This window comes from Apodemus sylvaticus, chromosome 15, assembly GCF_947179515.1.
Source record: "Apodemus sylvaticus chromosome 15, mApoSyl1.1, whole genome shotgun sequence".
Taxonomy (NCBI): Eukaryota; Metazoa; Chordata; class Mammalia; order Rodentia; family Muridae; genus Apodemus; species Apodemus sylvaticus.
The window spans coordinates 34225651-34245768 of record NC_067486.1 but is presented as its reverse complement, the minus strand read 5'-3'; the positions used below and the strand labels follow the sequence as shown (position 1 = coordinate 34245768).

General features: G+C 38.4%; 1 protein-coding gene across 1 annotated transcript in view; it reads right to left on the bottom strand.

Annotated features, from left to right (window-relative positions):
• Positions 1-20118, bottom strand: part of Znf654 (zinc finger protein 654) — an 81307-nt gene that overhangs the window by 22327 nt on the left and 38862 nt on the right. Inside the window, exon 3 of the mRNA XM_052158913.1 lies at positions 8145-8226. Within this exon, the coding sequence (XP_052014873.1) occupies positions 8145-8226 (82 nt within the window). The remainder of the gene's footprint in view (positions 1-8144; positions 8227-20118) is intronic.

Here is a 20118-nt window from a genome sequence, read left to right as displayed (position 1 = left end):
CCTTACATTAATCAGAATGGTTAAGATTAAAATCTTAGGATACAGCAGATACTGGCAAGGGTGAGAACATTCCTCTACTGCTGGTGGGATTACAAGCTGGGACAACCTCTTTGGAAATCAATCTGGTGATTCCTCAGAAAATTGGGAATATCTACCTGAAGACTCAGCTATACCCACCCCTGGGAATATACCCAAATGTTCCATCATACCACAAGGACGCATGCTCTACTGTGTTCATAGCAGCTTTATTCATAATAGCCAGAAACTGGAAACAAGCCAGATGTCCCTCAACAGAGGAATGGATACAGAAAATATTATACAATTGAATACTATTCATCTATTAAAAACAATGGAATCGTGAATTTTATAGGCAAATGGATGCAACTAGAAAATATCATCTTTAGTGAAGAAACCCAGACCCAAAGGACATGCATAGTTTGTACTCACTTATTAGCCATAAAGTATAGGATACCCACACTCCACTCCACAGACCCAAAGAAGGCTGCTAAACAAGAAGGAAGACCCAAGAGAGGCTGCATGAATCTTAGAAGGGAAAATAAAATAGTCACAAGAGGCAGATAGAGAGGGAACTGGATGGTAGAAGGGATGGGCAGGGAAATGAGGTGAGGAGCGGTTCGGGATCAGGTGTGGGGAGAGACAGAAGAGAGGGTCAAGGGACTAGGAGAGTGCATGATTATCTGAGACTGGGGGTGGTGGTTAATCTCTAGGATGTGTCAGAGACCTGGGGTGAAGAAAGCTTCCAGGAGTCTATGGGAGTGACTTTAGCCATGACTCATAGCAGTAGGGATATGGAACCTGAAAAGCCCAGCAATTGGCCAGGCAGGATACCCAGTAGACAAGAACAACAATTCACCCACAAAATATTCATCCCCAAATCTATCCTATCTAAAAGAAATGCAAGGACAAAGATAGAGCAGCAACTGAGGGAATGGCTAACCAATAACCGGCCCAAGTTGAGACCCATCTGATGGGCAAGAACCAATCCCTGACACGATTAATGAGACTCTGTTACGCTTGCAGACAGGAGCCTAGAATGCCTATTCATTGAAACATGTAGACACCCACAGCCGAATACTGGACAGAGCTCACTCAGAGACTCTTATGGAAGAGTTGGGGGAAGGATTGTAGTCTGAAGGCGCAAGGAACTCCAAAGGAAGACCAACAGAGTGAACTAACCTGAACCCTTGGGAGCTCTCAGAGACTGAACCACCAACCAAAGAACATACAGAGGCTGGAGCTAGTCCCCTTTCTCCCACCCCACCCCCATATATATAGTATATGTACAGCTTGGTCTTCATGTGGGTCTCCCAGCAATTGGTGCAGGGGCTATCCTTAAAGCTGTAGCCTGTCTGTGGAATCTGTTACCCTGGCTGGGCTGTCTTGTCTAGCCTCAGTGGGAGAGGATGCCCAGAAGACTTGATGTGACACAGTTGGGGAAGACCCAAGGGGAGCCTCTACTCCCTCAGAGGAGAAGGAGAGAGGCCATGGGGGTGGGAGGGACTGTGTATATGTGGGAGCAACAGCCAAGATGTAAAGTGAATAAATAAATGGGGGAGGGAGGAGGAGAAAACTGCTCCTCACAAAGTACCTTCTATAAAGTTGATAGAGTTGTATTCTACTGTATTAGTTATTGTTGCTGTAATAAAACACCATAGCCAAAAGCAACCTGTAAAAGAAGGTTACTTACTTGGCTTACAGTTCCAGAGAGAGGGTCTATAATTATGAGGGAGGCATAGCAGCAAACAACCTAAGCAGGAAGCTGAGAGGCCACATCCTCAACCACAGGTAGAAAACAGAGCAAACTGGAAGTAGGGCGAGGCTGTACATTCTCAATACTACACCCCAGAGAGATGCTTCCTTTAACAATGCAGCACCTTCTACAGGTCCTACAGCCTCACTCATAGGGCCTTGAGCTGTGGACTATGTGAGTTTATGGAGGACATTTCTCATTCCAACCACTATGATTACTATCACAAAGAATGTTTTGAATACCATCAGTAGAACTTTGCCAAACTGAATCTTGAGGATAATTTTTCAAAGTACACTACCTATGGACCATAGTCTAGGTTTTTTAAGGTTTTAATGGAAAGTCTCTGGTTTTAGGAAAAACAAGTACTTGATGTACTACCAGTGAAGGACAATGACCTTAAATTATAAATGAAAACAAAAGTACCTAGGAAAATAAAACTCTAAATATCAGTATTATCTAAGCATCCTTACTTAGATGTTGCAGCGCATGTAGAGTGGAAGTTACATTTTCCTACATTTTCTGTTCATCACTCAATCATTACTGCTTCTAGAAAGGACATTGCAGTTGTTTCAACCTAGATTCCTCAAAACACTGATTCTTCCTCTTCCTTATCCCCATGCATCCAATAACATAACCCAAGCTTTTACTTCTTCATCATTGTATGTACCCCTCTCAACTTTTGTTTTATTTTTCCAGAATCATTGGAGATTATAGAATATTTATACTAACTATAATAATTTTTAATTTTCTATGACTAATACTGAGTAGTCTTTTATGATATATTCTGTAGTGAATGTATCTGTGAATTGTTTGATTGGTATGCATAAAAAAGACATAGTTGGACTTCCAGGTAGTTGGATTATGTTTCTGTTGCCCCTTCTCATAAACTATAAGCTTGGTTGGTATCTTACTAAATCTTTTTACCTTTGAAATAATCCATGGTCATTAATAATCCTGTTGTTTGTTACTATAGAGGAGTTCACTGCCTGCCTGATTTTTCTCCTTTGTAATATCTATCTTGTTCCACATGGATTCTTTTTTTTTTTTTTCCTCGAGACAGGGTTTCTCTGTGTAGCCCTAGCTGTCCTGGAACTCACTCTGTAGACCAGTCTGGCCTCAAACTCAGAAATCCCCCTGTCTCTGCCTCCCAAGTGCTGGGATTAAAGGCATGTGCCACCACCTCCTGGCTCCACATGGGTTCTTAATTTGCAACATTTTTCCTTAATTCTGAAATTTGAAAAGTATAACTTTCAAAGCATAGCTTTGTGTATAGCATAACTATAAATTTTAGAACGGTTTTAGGGATTGTTTCTTTATAGTAATTTGTTTTGTGTTGTAATTAACTGCCTTCCCAGACAAACCCAACATCTAGTTTGTTGTTTGAGTAGGTTGCTTAAGACCTTGTGATGGATTGAATATGCTTGGTTCAGAAAGTGGCACTATTAGGATTAAGTGTTGCCCTGTTGAAGTAAGAGTCACTGTGGAAGTTAGCAATGGGACCTTCCTCCTGACCATATGGGAGCTAATCTTCTCCTCCTAGTATCCTTCAGATGAAGATGTAGAACCCTCTCTCAGATCCTCCTATACCATGCCTGCTTAGATGCTGCCATGCTCCAACCTTGATGATATTGTACTAAACCTCTGAACCTATAAGCCATCTGCAATTAAATGCTGACCCTTATAAGAGTTGCCTTGCTCATGGTATCTGTTCACAGCAGTAAAACCCTAAGACTGGCCCTCATCCAGAATGTACAATTAATTTTTCATCATTGTACATTTCTTGTCATTTAATTAGGTATTAATCTGTATGATGAAGACGTAAGTGTATCATATGAGAAATACATATCATGTAGAGGTAAAGAAAAACTACTGGACCTCAAAGCTAAGACAGAAATTATGTGCTATATTTGGCTATAAAAAAAAAAATGAAGGTTCCTTCAACATCAACAGGTCTATAAGGCAGATATCCTTAGTGGTTCAATAGTTGCACTTTTATCTTGGGGTAACCAACAGACTCTTAATTAAATATAAGGTCCACTTAATAGAAGGGAATACATGCCTGATCTATAAATATCCTGTGATTGGAGAAGTCAAAGATTCTAAAGGAGAATGTACGACTGTTATTTTCTGAAACCAATAAAATTTCTAACTACAGCCTAATACTTAATTTCCTACACACAGATAAGTTAGCTCTCAACTCAAAGAAACATCTTTTTGCAGCAGATAGAGAATATTACAGAAATCCACTGGTTAAAAATGCAGAAAATATGGGCTGGAGGGATGGCTCAGTGGTTAAGAGCACTGACTATTCTTCAATTGGTCCTGAGTTCAAATCCCAGCAACCACATGGTGGCTCACAACCATCCATAATAAGAACTGGTACCCTCTTCTGGGGTGTCTGAAGACAGTTACGATATACTTATATATAATAAATAAATAAATCTTTAAAAATGCAGAAAATCAATGATTGTGGGGTGTACACCAATAACTTGTCTCCTCAGAGAACACTATAAAAAAGGAGAAGGAAATTCTGTAAGAGCCCCAGGACAGGGATACCTGCTGTAAGATACTGTCAGTTAGGCATGACAGGGAAGCTACAACCATAATATCTCAACAATGATGATTTAAACAAGACATATATAATGATACCACCAAGCAGTTAGCCCGAAATACACGTACATTTCAATAAGCCTAAATAGATTCTGTAGGTCTGTTTGTTTCTACTACATAGAAAGATGATGGTGGTGGTGGTGGTGGTGGTGGTGGTGATGATAGTGAGGTGGTGAATTTGAGGGAATTTGGGGAACACAGAAGAACATGGAGGAGATATGGAAGTGATATGCTCATATGAACCTCACAAAATAAAAATTAAAGATTTCTCTTAATTTATGCAGAAAATTTTAAACAAAGTTTCCAATTTATATTCGAGAAACTCCAATTTTAGGGAGTCATAAATTCATGCAAGAATAGAATAAGTTTAAAAACTAGGTCTGAGTCCTTGTCATTCAACCTGTCTTAGAAACAGTGTCAGGGACATTTTGCCAGCAAGAGAGGAAACTATTAAATAAAGTATGTAGTTTGTCCAGCATGAAGTAAAATGAAGTATAAAACTGGGCTATTTGTAGTTTTACATGGGAAACTCCATATGAATGTCTGGAGCTCTTTCCTCTGGATTGAAGGCGGCTATGTGAGCAGTGAAGGGCTGTGGGAGCGGAGACTCCACTGGAGCTGCCTCAGCACCAGACAGTGAAGTCTGGTCAAGCATCTCTACTGAGTCACACCCACTAACCCCAAACTGGGTGCTCACTCACCCAGCTAGACTGGAAATCCTTTCTCTGGTCTGTAGTCTATGCCCAGTCTATCTGGGCAAACGGACATTTTTCATGTAATAGGGGAGCATAAATTTAATCAGATACAGATCTAGGGATTAGCGACATCAATATAATCTAGGAGCTTGTTAGAAAGCACACCATCAGGTCCCACTCTAGGACCTGTAAACTCCTAAATCATAATCTGAATTCTAACAAGGTCCTCGGATAACCTAATATGCATTAAGATATTAGCAACAGAGCTTGTCCCATTTAATGTGGAAGACAAAGAAGACAACTGCAAACCTACAGAGAGTATGACGTTACAAGAAACGGACAGAGGTGACATACGCAGGAAACAGGATTTTTACTAGGACAGAATATTAAAAAATAATTCACGTACATTACATTATAACTATATTACCAATAATCAGTCAAAAACCGGAAGCTTTCCAGGCGTTGTAAACACAGGCCTTTATGGAGGTATACAGAATAAGAATGCATGTTGACCTTTGTTAAATCCCAAAGGTTAAAAGCCCAGGAATACTAACAGGGTAATTCAGATCAGAAAATGAGAGTTGATTCTCCAGGGAAAGCTAAAATGGACCCAAAGGTTTTAAAGCTTCTATGAGTTAGAAGGGTCAAATAAGCTATCTGAAATGACCCATACCTCTAATCCTAATATTTGGGAGACTGGCCCAAAGTCAAGGTCAGCCAGGGATACATGGTACATTCTAAGCTATCCAGTACTATACAGTGCAAAACTGAACAAAGTTTCAAATAAATTCAAACTACAAAGAAGCCAAAATTGCAGAAATGGAATTATATTTTTTATTCTTTTTTTTTTTTTTTTTTGGTTTGGTCTTTTGTTTTTGTTTTTGTTTTGTTTCGTTTCCCAAGAAGGTTTTTCTGTTTAACAGCCTGGTTGTCCTGGAACTAGTTTTGTAGACCAGGGTGGGCTCGAACTCATACAAATCCCAAGTCCTGGGATTAAAGGCATGTGCCACCAAGCCTGCCTGGCAGAAGAGATTTCTACACTCCTGATGAGGAGGGGCTTTCTATTTCAGCCAGAATTGGAGATATTGAAGGGATTAAAGACAGAAAGTGCATGTACACCTGGGATATATTGTGGTGAATTTTCAGTAACTGATTACTTTTGTTCACAAGAGAAAAAATACAGGTATGTCTCTTCACAAATGTTTATATATATTTTAAGCAAAAAATTACCTTAGTTGGAGTTGGAAAAATATGCATGCAGACATAGCCACCCATATATAACATATACAAAACTTCAAAAATGTATTTAAAAAAAACAAATTTAAAAATGTTTTAAGTGTCTTCACTTAGCTGGTTCCCATTATCAGTGCACAACCGTCACCTCTAGGACATGGTCAGCAAGCGCCTCCTTTAACACTGACATGCTCTTCTGGGTACTCTTGTGCATTTTCTAGCTCCTATCTGATCTATCTCTAAGGAAGCCACTGCTTTCCAAAACCATCACGTTAAAAGTCTTGTGTCTTTCTGTCACAATTACAGAAGGTCACTAGTCTATTGACTGTTGTTTTTTATGGAGCACAGTGGTGAGAACAGTGAGGCACTCAATAAACACCCCCTGAGCAAAGAAATTCAAGAAGGAAAATTGTCCCAGAAGCTCTTAGATGTGGCCTAGAAGGAGGAACTGCATCTTGGTTCTCTTCCGCAGCCTGAGGATCTAGATGTAGATCTCTTGGTTCCTTCTCCAGCCCCGTAGCTGCCTGCACCTGCCATGTTTCCCGCCATGATTCCGGCCATGACAATAACAGATTAAATTTCTGAAACTTGAAGGTAGTCCCCAATGAAATGTTTTGCTTTAAGTGGCTGTGGTAACTGGGTCTCTTTACAGCATTAAAACCTAACTAAGACATTACCAACAAGTGTCCATATTAGAATCCAGGATAGAAGCTGCTTGGGAATTTAGTTAAAATTGATTTCATTAATTTTTCTTTACTTGCCAATATACGGAATCTTTAATTTTTTTAATTTGTTATATTCTTTATTTACATTTCAAATGATTTCCCCTTTCCTGAATCCCCTCTCCTTGAAAGCCCCATAAGCCCTCTTCCTTTGCCCTGTTCCCCAATCAACCTGTTCCCCAATCAACCCGTTCCCGCTTCCTGTCCTGGTATTCCCCTACACTGCTGCACTGAGCCTTTCCAGGACCAGGACCCTCTCCTTCCTTCTTCTTGGGCATCATTTGATATGTGAATTGTGTCTTGGGTATTCCAAGCTTCTGGACTAATAATATCCACTTATCAGTGAGTGCATAACATGTGTGTTCTTTTGTGATTGGGTCACCTCCCTCAGGATGATATTTTCCAGTTCCACCCATTTGCCTGAGAATTTCATGAACTCATTGTTTTTAGTAGCTGAGTAGTATTCATTCCATTGTGTAAATATACCACATTTTCTGTATCCATTCCTCTATTGAGGGACATCTGGGTTCTTTCCAGCTTCCGGCTATTATAAATAGGGCTGCTATGAACTTAGTGAAGCATGTGCCATTATTACATGTTGGAGAATCCTCTGGGTATATGCCCAGGAGTGGTATAGCTGGGTCCTCCAGTAGTATCATGCCCAGTTTTCTGAGGAACCAATTTCCACAGTGGTTGTACCAGCTTACAGCCCCACCAGCAGCGGAGAAGTGTTCCTCTTTCTCCACATTCTTGCCAGCACCTGTTTTCTCCTTTTTGATCTTAGCCATTCTGACTGGTGTGAGGTGAAATCTCAGGGTTGTTTTGATTTGCATTTCCCTGATGACTAAGGATGTTGAACATTTCTTTAGGTGCTTCTCAGCCATTCGATATTCCTTAGGTGAAAAATCGTAGTTTAGCTCTGTTCCCCATTTATTTAATAGGGTTATTTGGCTCTCTGGAGCCTACCTTCTTGAGTTCTTTGTATATCTTTAAAACTATCACTGTAATGACTATAACAAATTTAAGCAAGAACTTAATATGACAAACTATTTTTAGAGAGAGAATCAAACTGATTTGTGTGTGTATAAAATATAAAAAAGTGAACTATTTTACCTGGAATGAGCCAAGAATATCCTTTAAGGGTTCTTCATAAAACTCATCTCTTCCAAAGAACAGGAGCAACTCAAAGAAACTCCTGAAAAGAAAAAAGTTATAATTTTCATTGTTTTGTGGCTTTGTTCTATTTTAAAAGGCTACCAAGTTGTAACATCTCTCTAGTATCAAATAATTTACTTATAAATACTTGATTTTTAAGAACTTATTAAAGGGCTAGGGATTTATTTCATCTGACTTACACAAAGCCCTGAGTTAAATCTCTAGCACAGCACATAAAGAAGTCTATTGGTACATGTCTTTAATCCCAGAACCTGACAAATGACACAAAGACCAGAAGTTCAACATCACTGTCAGTCACATGCCAAGTTTGAAGCCAGCCTGGAATACATGAAATACTGTCTGAAAATACAAACACAACTTACAAAGCACAAAAAGTAATGATGCAAAATATACAACAAGAGATTAAAATATGTCAGATCAAGCTTGGCATCATATGATATTATGTAGAGGAAAAACTGTATGTAGAGTTCCTTACTATCTGGCATTTTAAACATCTACTGGAAATCCTAGAGTGTACACATCATACATCAAGGGAAAACTTTATGTATACACCAACATACAATATTTATATTTTGGTAATTATCTAGGGAGATCAGAAACTAATAAAGGCAACTATCTTTCTTTAGTATAAAGCATAAGGCCCAGAAGTCCAAGATGAGCTGGAAGAAGGAAAGGGGGTCTAGTGACTTCCTAACTTACGGTAAACAGTAAGTGGCTCGGTGGGATGATACAATCACAGTTTATCATATCTGTGAAAAAAAAAACTCATAGTAAAAACTCATTGTTTTGTACAAGGAATATATTCTAATAATGAAAAAGAAAAAGACAACAATGAAGTTGTCACATCATTTGGGTTTTCCTTTTCAGAGACTTCTTTGGAATGTGATTCAGACTGCATCACATGCTACAAAGTGAATTATAACTTTTATAAAACTGAAATGCACTCAGGATGCATCTCAGTCCTAGAGTCCTTGCCTGGCATGAACGACACCCTAGGTTCAATCCCTAGCACCAGAGAGGAGAAAATCTATGGTATTTGTCAAATTTGAAATGAAACTCTCAAACCTCTTTATCAACTGAGTTTAGACAACATATTTGTCTTTTGTGGACCTCTTAGCAATATTTAATAGCTTTCCTTAAGAGTAGATTTACCTCAAAAACCACTTTTCTTTTTCTCATTAGAGGCTCACTCCCCCCTATATTGCCCTGAAGCTGGCCTCAAACTTTTGAATTCAAGAAATCTGACTGTTAACTTCCTAAGCAGACATGATAGGTACCTACCCAGAGTCATCTAAAAAGCACTATACTTATTCATAAAACATAACTCTTTCTATTTTAAAATTGGTTACAGCAATTCATTTGTATCCCCAGGCTCTGTGCATAATTCTATCTTTCTACTACATCTTCAGTTAATTCCTTTACTAAAGTCTTGAACCTTTCAAAGTTACCCATGCAGTTAGAATCTACCTCAAGTTCCCATACATATTCTTTTTTATAGAATCTTCCTATGTACTTCAAGTATTTTTTCATTGCTATTTTAATATAATTTTCCTGGGTCCATCAGGGGATCATTACCTATAAGACAAGAAACACCTTATAAATTAAAATTGTCAAATAATAAGACATGAAATTTTAAGCAAGCCGGGCGGTGGTGGCGCACGCCTATAATCCCAGCACTTTGGGAAGCAAAGGCAGGTGGATTTCTGAGTTTAAGGCCAGCCTGGTCTACAGAGGGAGTTCCAGGACAGCTAGAGCTATACAGAGAAACCCTGTCTCGAAAAAAAAATTTTTTTTAAGTCACTGCTTATTGTAAAATATATATGCATGAAAATAACATTAATCTCATTGTAAACCTTCATCAGAGCCCTTGAATGAACAGGTCCATTGATAGCAAGCAGTATACTTTGAAAGAAATCTTTCTCTTTAAGAAGTAGGTCTCAAGATTAGACCCAGCAAACCATGTTGTGAACATATGTTCCATCATTCAGGTGTTGTTCCACTAGTAAAGCTTGATATATATTTGGTAGAATTCTTAAAGAACCTACATTTTTCCAAAATGGTAGACAAGGTTCTACTAACAAGAGTCAGTCTGCACTGCTACAAACTTCTTTGGCTATCAGAGTTACAACAGGACTTTTTTCAACTCTTTTACTTTTCTTGCTCCATTTCACTTAAAAAAAACTTTACATGATTCTGGATAGAGAGGTATGTACAATAGGTATAATCACTTACTGACAAAAATTGTAAGGACATTCACTTTAATTCTTCATTATGCATTTAATTTTACCACTGATTAAAGATGAAAACAAATTTCCATATATATTCTTCTATTGTTACATAGAAATCTACATATTGTTTGAATATTGTATGATGTATAACATAGAATATGTTCTGTGTTTTTCAGAACTGATTGATATTTTGCTTTTATAATCATCAATGTTGAGAATGTTCCTTCATATAAATTCATAGTACAAAACGAGGGGAGTATGTTTGGGACCTTTCAGAAATTGCTGACAGTCCTGACCTAATCCTAAGCCCAAATTCATTTATCATTTCTTTATAAGACTCAAGTCAGCTCTCAAACAGCAACTTTTACAATCAAGCATTCTAACACAATACAAAGATCTACTAATTTGGTAGTTATACAGAGCACTGGTAGGAAACTATTAAAAGTCTTTGTTTTCTAGAATTAGGTGATTATGTTTCTCTATGTAGAAGATTTTGTATGTACAGCAAAAAACATTGAAATTTATGGGGCTGGAGAGATGGCTTAGCAGTTAAGAGCACTGACTGCCTTCCAGAGATCCTGAGTTCAATTCCCAACAACCACATGGTGGCTCACAACCATCTGTAATGGGATCTGATGCCCTCTTCTGGTGTGTCTGAAGACAGCTACAGTGTAGTCAATCTACATTAAATAAATAAATCTTAAAAAGCAAAAGTAAAATCTATAAGAATAATTTAAAAAAAAGAAATTTATAAGAAATACCTTTGACTCTGAGCCACGATGTTTAAGATACCACTCATTGGTACTGCATAGCATGGCAGTGTAGTCAGTACAAGTATGCAAGTTGTGTGTATTCAGAACCAAGGCTGAAGTTGTCTGATGCAACACAAGTGAACAGTACCAGAAATACCTTAAATTCATCATATACTTGAGTGTGAATTAAGATCTCGTCATTTCATGTGTACAAACTTTTATACTGGCTAATTTTTCACAGCTTTCCCATTCAATTAAAAACCATGTGTGGCCACACAACACAGTTTCAGAAACTATCCCGCATTATCTTCTAATACACAGCTGTGCCATCTATACTGAAAATCTGTTTAGCATATCTACTAAACTAAACATTATGGCTACATGTTTGAAGTCATCCACGGAGATGTGAAAACCGTGTACTTACATAGATTGTAATGTACCTTACAATGGCCACAGATAAAAGCTTGGTCATCGGCTTGCTATGGTAGGAGTGTCCTGAAATAGTTCTTAAGTCATTGTTTGTCTACCTTGAAGGGGATCAAGGGTCTCTGGCATCTTCCTGTCTTCTGTTTCCTTGCTGTCATGAGGTGACCAGCTTTCTCATCTGTAAACTTTTCTGCCATGATGTATACGTACGGTGTTTCTAAAGGCCCAATAGGAATAACAACCATAGACTGAATCTCCAAAACGTTGAACTAAAATAAGCCTACTCTTGGTAGCGGAAAAGATGGTTCCTTGAATAAAGTGCTTCCTTTACAAGCATGAGGACCTGAGATAGGAATCTCAGCATTCATATGAAAGCCAAGGGCAATGACATATACCTCTATATAAAGACAGGTGGAGCCCTGGGACTCACTGGCTAGTCAATCTCGGAAACCACCACATTCTGGTTAAGGTAGAGGGCAATCCTGCCCTATACAAATGAGGGAAGCTCTGTACACACATATGCATATAGTCCACCAGCAAAATACATAAACCTACCCTATTCTTAAGGTGATCATTTTCAAGTATTGAAAGATAAATACAGGTAAAGAAAGATATCTAAGTACCACTCTCATAAATTTACTTAGCGAGATCTTCTGGATAACTTCAGCTTCTACATCAGCATTCCTACTCCATTTAGTACTTTTGTGTTATTGAGAAAGGTTCCTTCCTAAAAACTAAAAAGAATCTCTACTTAATATTAATATTTTCTTTTGTAGAGAGCCTTCAGAGATGTGAAAAATGTGTACTTACATAGATTAACCTTACAATTTTAGAGAGAAGTTGATTATGAAGCCAAATATCTAAAACAAGAAAAATAGAAAAAGAAAAAGACTATTAAGTTGGGCATGGTGGCACACATCTTTTATTAATCCCAGCATTCCAGAGGAACAGGTAGATGGATCTCCTGAGTTCCAGGGCAACCAAGAATACATAGTGAGAGTCTGTCTCAGAAAAGGGAAAGAGAAGGGAGAGAAGTGGATGAGAGGGGAGGGAGGGGAGGGAGAACAGGAGCTGGACTAGCGAGTCATGTCACCTTGACACACAAACCAGAGTTATCTGAAAGAAGGGAACCTTATTTGAAAAAAAAAATGATTCCATAAAGATACAAATGTAAGGTATTTTCTTAATTAGTAATTGATGGAGAAGGGCCCAGCCCATTGTGAGAGGTTCCAAACCTGGGCTGGTGATCCTGGGTCTATAAGAAAGTAAGCCAAGCAAGCCACTGGGAACAGGCCAGCAAGCAGCACCTTTCCATGTCCTCTACAATAGGTCCCTGCCCTGTTTGAGCTCCTGCCCTGACATGCTTTGGTCATCAACAGCAAGTGTAAGCCAAATAAACACTTTCCTCCCCAACTTGCTTTGGGGTCATGGTGTTTCACTGCATCAAAAGAAACCCTAGCTCAGGCAGGAAGGGAGGGGGAGGGGATGGCAAAAGAGAGGGAGAGTGGAGAAGAGAAGGGAGGAAAGGAAAGGTTGGTGAGGGTTCCTGAAAAGGGGGAAATAGAAAAGGAAAGGGACCTATAAAAAATAATAAAGGACTAGCTAATTCTATAATGCCTCTGAATTTAAATCAACATCACATTAACATAAGAAATACATTAATGAGAACAAAGGTAAAATAAAGAGTTCTTAAATAAAAAGCAGTATCAGTTAAATATTAAAAGCAACTCAACTCAGTAGCCAAGTGTTAGTTAGCAACATATAAAATCACTGTATAGCTGAATGCTTTAAAAACAAAGAAAAAACCCACACATGATTTGCTCTACCCTCCAAATGTGGATAATGTTCAAACTAAAATACAGAAAAAATAATCAATGCTAATATACAAAAAAGATTCCATATAATCTAGCTATATCTTTATGGCTCAAAATATTATTTAAAAATATATGTGGATTTTAAAATCAGTATACATATTAATATCATATCCAATGTTTGCTCATTTTGGTGCTCCTTGAAGAGTTTTTAACTTTCTTCCTCTCCCCCTGCTTCTCCTAGTTCAGGGCTGTTAGGAATGAACTACTAACTTCTCAGTTTTGGCTAAAGACTTTATTTCTCTTCCAACTTAGAAATACATTTCAGTTCAGAGATTTCTTTTTCTTTCATTGTTTTAAGATGTCATTTCATTGTGTTCTGCCTTACATAGTTTTACATACAAGATGTGTTTGTATTTTATGTTTGGCATCTTTATTCTTGAAGTAATAACTCTTCTCTTATTTTCAGCTTGAGTAATCAGGCTGTTGAGGTGAGAAATCATACTTGCACTGAGTTCTGCATCTGTATATTCATTTCTCTTCTTTTAGAAAATTTATGGGGAGAGATGGCTCAATGGTTAAGAGATGGCTCAATGGTTAAGAGCACTGACTGCTCTTCCAAAGGTCCTGAGTTCAAGTCCCAGTAACCACATGGTGGCTCACAACCATCCATAAGGAGATCTGACTCCCTCTTCTGGAGTGTCTGAAGACAGCTACAATAATATATAAATAAATATTAAAAAAAAAGAAAATTTATGGTCAGAGTTCTGTCAAAATTGCTTCTGGTTTATTTTTGATGTTCCTTCTAGAACAGCGGTTCTCAACCTTTGGATCATTATGATGCCTCTGCGGTCACATATAAGATAGCCTGCATATCAAATATTTACATTACAATTGATAACAGAAGCAAAATAACAATTATTAAGTGGCAATGAAATAGTTATGTTCTGGGCCATGATAACATGAAGAACTGTATTAAAGGGTCACAACATTAGGAAAGGTATGAACCACTGTTCTAGGAATTTAATAAGTATATAATTGTATAGTTTTATATTTCCCCTTAGCTCTTAAAGATCTTTTTTCTCCCTTACCTTGTAAATTGGATAATTTCCACTAATCAAGATTCATTCCACTTTTTACTAAAGGGAAACCATAAGCTACATTAAACTACATTTCCAACCCCTTTTTCTTTGTCTATCAAAAGCAATAGCCATTCTGTATAAAACTGTGGTTTATTTTAGTTTCTAGCATTTATATTAGAATGTTTATGTGCTCAAATCTGCAGTCTGTTCAAGCATGCTGCCCATCTTTCCCACTAAAATCATTATAGATCTGTAGCAGATATGACTGATTATTTTGACTCTTCATTTTTAAATCTTCCTGTTTTGTAAGTTTGTTTGTTTGTTTGTTTGTTTATTTAATGTGTCTGAATACATTGAAGCCATCTTCAGACACACCAGAAGAGGGCATCAGATTCCATTACAGATGGTTGTGAGCCACCATGTGGTTGCTGGGAATTGAACTCAGGACCTCTGGAAGAACAGCTGGCCCTTATTTTGACTCTTGATTTAAAAAAAAAAAATCACATTTTAAAACTGTGTGTCGGGCTGGTGAGATGACTCAGTGGGAAAGAGCACTGACTGCTCTTCTGAAAGTCCTGAGTTCAAATCCCAGCAACCATATGGTGGCTCACAACCATCTGTAATGCAATCTGGCACCCTCTTCTAGTGTGTCTGAAGACAGCTACAGTGTACTTACACGTATAAATAAATAAATAAATAAATAAATAAATAAATAAATAAATAAATAAATAAATAAAAACTGTGTGTCAATTTGTAAAGAATTGTCTCATGTTATAGCACAGTAGAGACTGCAGTATCATATGCCTGGAAACATTCTTGTCTCTTCCTGAACTGTGCCTTTATTGTGGAGCACTTGACTTAATTTAAGCTGAGGTAGGCTGATGGGGGTGGATGTGAAAGGAAGTAAAGAGAGGTGTAGGGATGAATATGATCATAATACATTGTATGAAATCTTGATGCCCCAGTGTAAAGGAACGCTAGGGTGGTAAGGTGGGAGAGTGATTGGGTGGGTGGGGAAGCACCCTCATAGAAGGAGGGGGAGGGGGCAGAGGATAGAGGGTTTGTGGAGGGGAAACCAGGACCAAGGATAACATTTGAAATGTATATAAATAAAATAACCAATTAAAAAAATCTTTAAATTAATAAGAATTATTTTTAAAAACTAAGTTAAGTTGAGCATAAGTTTTGTTTTTCTCTCATGACCATCAAGCAGTAGGTAGAATAGGGTATTTCATCACTTACCACTTTCTTCATCTACCAACACAAATTTAACAATAAAACATAAAACATAGATGTTGGTTTCCAAATTGGTTGATACTTTTATCTACATTACTGTGTGTTATTAGTGAATCAAATAAAATTTGGTTGGAATATTATCTTAGTTAGGGTTTTACTGCTGTGAACAGACACCATGACTAAGACAAGTCTTATAAAGGACAACATTTAACTGGGACTGGCTTACGGGTTTAGAGGTTCAGTCCATCATCATCAAGGTAGGAACAGGGCATCTAGGCAAAGCTGAGAGTTATACCTCTTCATCTGAAGACTGCTAGTGGAAAACTGACTTCCAGGAAGCTAGAGTGAGGGTCTTAAGCCCACACCCACAGTGACATACCTCTTTCAACAAAGCCACACATCCTAATAGTGTCACTCCCTAGTCCAAGCATATACAAGCCATTACAAATATATAGTAGAAAATCAGGTTTAAAATATAGTACAGTAAGTTAAGATAATTAAAAATGATTGGCAATCTACTAGTAAACATGTGGTATATAGCCCCCAAATGTCTAACAGTTCTGAATAGAAAGCTAATCTTTTTATTTTTGTAACTGCACATATGAATGCTACTAGTTTAACCAGCTCACTCTTCTGGTAATCTTGGAGGACCTGATGCTAAAATATGCTAAAATTCATGAACATTCTTTCCTTTTTGTAAGAAAAAGGTTGGGAAAGCAACATTAATATCTGTATTTTGATATTCGCTGCCGGCCAGGACAGAAGAGCTTCACTAGGTACTGTATCACCCCGAACTTTAGATCTCTGGGGGTGCAAACTGCCAGGGGTCTGCCTGCACTCAGAAACTGAGCACATAGGCGGTTCATCTGCCAGACCTCCTAGTGTGGGGCCTGTGTCCTGCCTGGAGACCAGCAAAGGGAGAGAATCCCCGCAGCCATATTTGCTGCCAGCCTGGGCAGAAGAGCTTCACTAGGTACTGTATCACCCTGAGCTTTAGATCTCTAGGGGTGCAAATCACCAGGGGTCTTCCTGCACCCAAGATCAGAGCACATAGGTGGTTTGTCTGCCAGTCCACTGGGTGTGAGGCCTGTGTCCTTCCTGGACACCAGCAGAGGGAGAGAATCCCTGCGGCCATATTCGCTGCCTGCCAGAGTAGAAGAGCGTCACTAGGTACTGTATCACCCCGAGCTTTAGATCTCTGGGGGTGCAAACTGCCAGAGGTCTGCCTGCGCCCAGGACCTGAGCACACAGGTGGTTCATCTCCCAGCTGGTAGGTGGTGGGGCCTGTATCCTTCACGGAGAACAGCAGAGGCAGCAACTCCCGTGGCCATCTTTGTGGCCTGCCAAGGCAGAAAAACATCACTAGGTACTGTATTATCCTGAGCTTAAGATCTCTGGGGGTGCAAGTCTCCAGGGGTCTGCCTGCGCTCAGGACCTGAGAACATAGGTGGTTTATCTACAAGCCAGTCGGTTGTGGGGCCTGTATCCTACGTGAGAATCAACAGAGGGAATGACTCCCCAGTCACCATTTTGCTCCATAACAGAGCAGTTTGAGAACACCTGGTTCATCTTGACAACCCAAGTATAACATTTCTTGAGGCAAGACTGAGCAGGGCTCCAAAGGCACAAAAGAGGAAGGCAGCATATCAGTAATCTGTTCCAGAGGAAACCCAGTCATCCAGGGTCTCAGAAATAGCCCTAAAGATCCAAAATATGTTGAAGCACCAGCCAGTGACAATAAGACCATCTAACACCAGTGAGAACTAGATGGCTAAAGGCAAGCATAGGAACGTTACTAACAGAAACCAAGGAAGGCATTATGGCAGCATCTGAACCCAATTCTCCAACAATAGCAAGTCCTGGATACTCCAACACACCAGAAAAACAAGAGATGGATTTGAAAGCACTGGTAAGGATGCTGTTAGAGGAACAAATCTCTTAAAGAAATTCAGGAGAAAAATGATCAAAAGATGGAAGCCCTTACAAGGGAAACACAAAAATCACTTAAAGAAATTCAGGACAATATGGGTCAGAAGTTTGTAGCCAATAAGGAGGAAATGCAAAAATCACTTAAAAAAATTACAGGAGAACTTCGATCAACAGGCAGAAGTCATGAAAGAGGAAACACAAAAATCTCTCAAAGAATTAGAGGAAAACACAAACAAGCAAATAACAGAACTGAGCAAAAACTTCCAGGATCTAAAAACAGAAGTAGAAACAACTAAGAAGGCACAAAGGGAGACAACTTTGGAGATAGAAAACCTTGAGAAGAAATCAGGGATGATAGATACAAATATCAACAACAAAATACAAGAGATAGAAGAAAAAATCTCAGATGCCGAAGATACCATAGAAACCATGGACTCAACAGTCAAAGAAAATGCAAAATGCAAAAAGCTTGTAACCCAAAACATCCAGCAAATCCAGGACACAATGAGAAAGCCAAATCTAAGGATTATAGGCATTGATGAGAGTGAAGATTTACAACTTGAAGGGCCAGCAAATATCTTCAACAAAATTATGGAAGAAAACTTCCCTAACCTAAAGACAGAGATGCCCATGAATATACAAGAAGCCTACAGAACTCCAAACAGACTGGACAAAAACAGAACTACCTCCTGTAACATAATAATCAAAACCCCAAGTGTACTATACAAAGAAAGAATACTTAGGGCAGTAAGAGAAAAAGGGCAAGTAACATATAAAGGAAGACCTATCAGAATTACACCAGACTTCTCACCAGAGACCATGAAAGCTAGAAGATCCTGGGAGGAGCTCATGCAGACTCTAAGAGAACACAAATGCCAGCCAAGGCTACTATACCCAGCAAAATTCTCAATCACTATAGATGGAGAAACCAAGATATTCCATCACAAAACCAAATTTATACAATATCTTTCCACAAACCCAGCCCTACAAAGGATAATAGGGGGAAAACACCATTACAACGAGGGAAACTATACCCTGGAAAAAGCAGGATATTAAGCTTCTTTCATCAAACCCAAAAGAAGATAACCACACAAGTATAAAATTAACATCAAAAATGATGGGAAACAATAAGCACTACTCCTTAATATCTCTTAACATCAATGGACTGACTCAATTTCCCAATAAAAAGACATAGACTAACAGACTGGTTATGTAAACAGGACCCTATATTTTGCCGCATACAGGAAACACACCTCAGTGTCAAAAGACAAAAACTCCTTAGAGTTAAAGGCTGGAAGACAATTCTACAAGCAAATGGTCTCAGGAAACAAGCCGGTGTTGCGATTCTAATATCAGATAAAATTGACTTTCAACCTAATGTCATCAAAAGAGACATGGAAGGTCACTTCTTGCTAGTCAAAGGAAAAATCCAACAAGAAGAACTCTCAATCCTGAACATCTATGCCCCAAATAAAAGGGCGCCCTCATTCATAAAAGAAACTTTACTAAAGCACAAAGCACACATAGCAACTAACACAATAATTGTGGGTGACTTCAACACTCCACTCTCATCAATGGACCGATCAGGAAAACAGAAGCTAAACAGGGAGACAGTGAAACTAATTGAAGCTTTGAACCAATTAGAGTTAACAGATATATATAGAACTTTTCATCCCAAAGCAAAAGAATATACCTTTTTCTCAGCACCTCACGGTACCTTCTCCAAAATCGATCATATAGTTAGTCACAAGACAGACCTCAATAAATATAAGAAGATTGAAATATAATCCCATGCCTCCTATCAGATCACTATGGAGTAAAAGTGGTATTTAATAACAATAAAAACAACAGAAAGCCCACATACACACAGAAACTGAACAATACTCTACTCAATGATACCTTGGTAAAGGAAGAAATAAAAAAAGAAATCAAAGATTTTTTAGAATTTAACGAAATTGAAGGCACAACATACACAAATCTATGGGACACAATGAAAGCAGTGCTAACAGGAAAATTCATAGCTTTGAGTGCCTCCAAAAAGAAAATCAAGGGAGCATACTCTAGAAGATTAACAGAACAACTGAAAGCCCTGAACAAAAAGAAGCTAATTCACCCAGGGGGAGGAGAAAACAGGAAATCATCAAACTCAGAGCTGAAATCAATCAAGTAGAAACCAAGAGAACCACAGAAAGAATCAACAAAACCAGGAGCTGGTTCTTTGAAAAAAAAAAAAATCAACAAGATAGATAAACCCTTAGCCAGACTAACCAGAGGGCAGAGAAAGTATGAAAATAAACAAAATTAGAAATGAAAAGGGAAATACAACAGAAACTGAGGAAATTCAAAAAATCATCAGATCCTACTACAAAAGCCTGTACTCAACACAACTGTAGAATCTGGAGGAAATGGACAATTTCTTAGAAAGATACCAAATACCAAAATTAAAC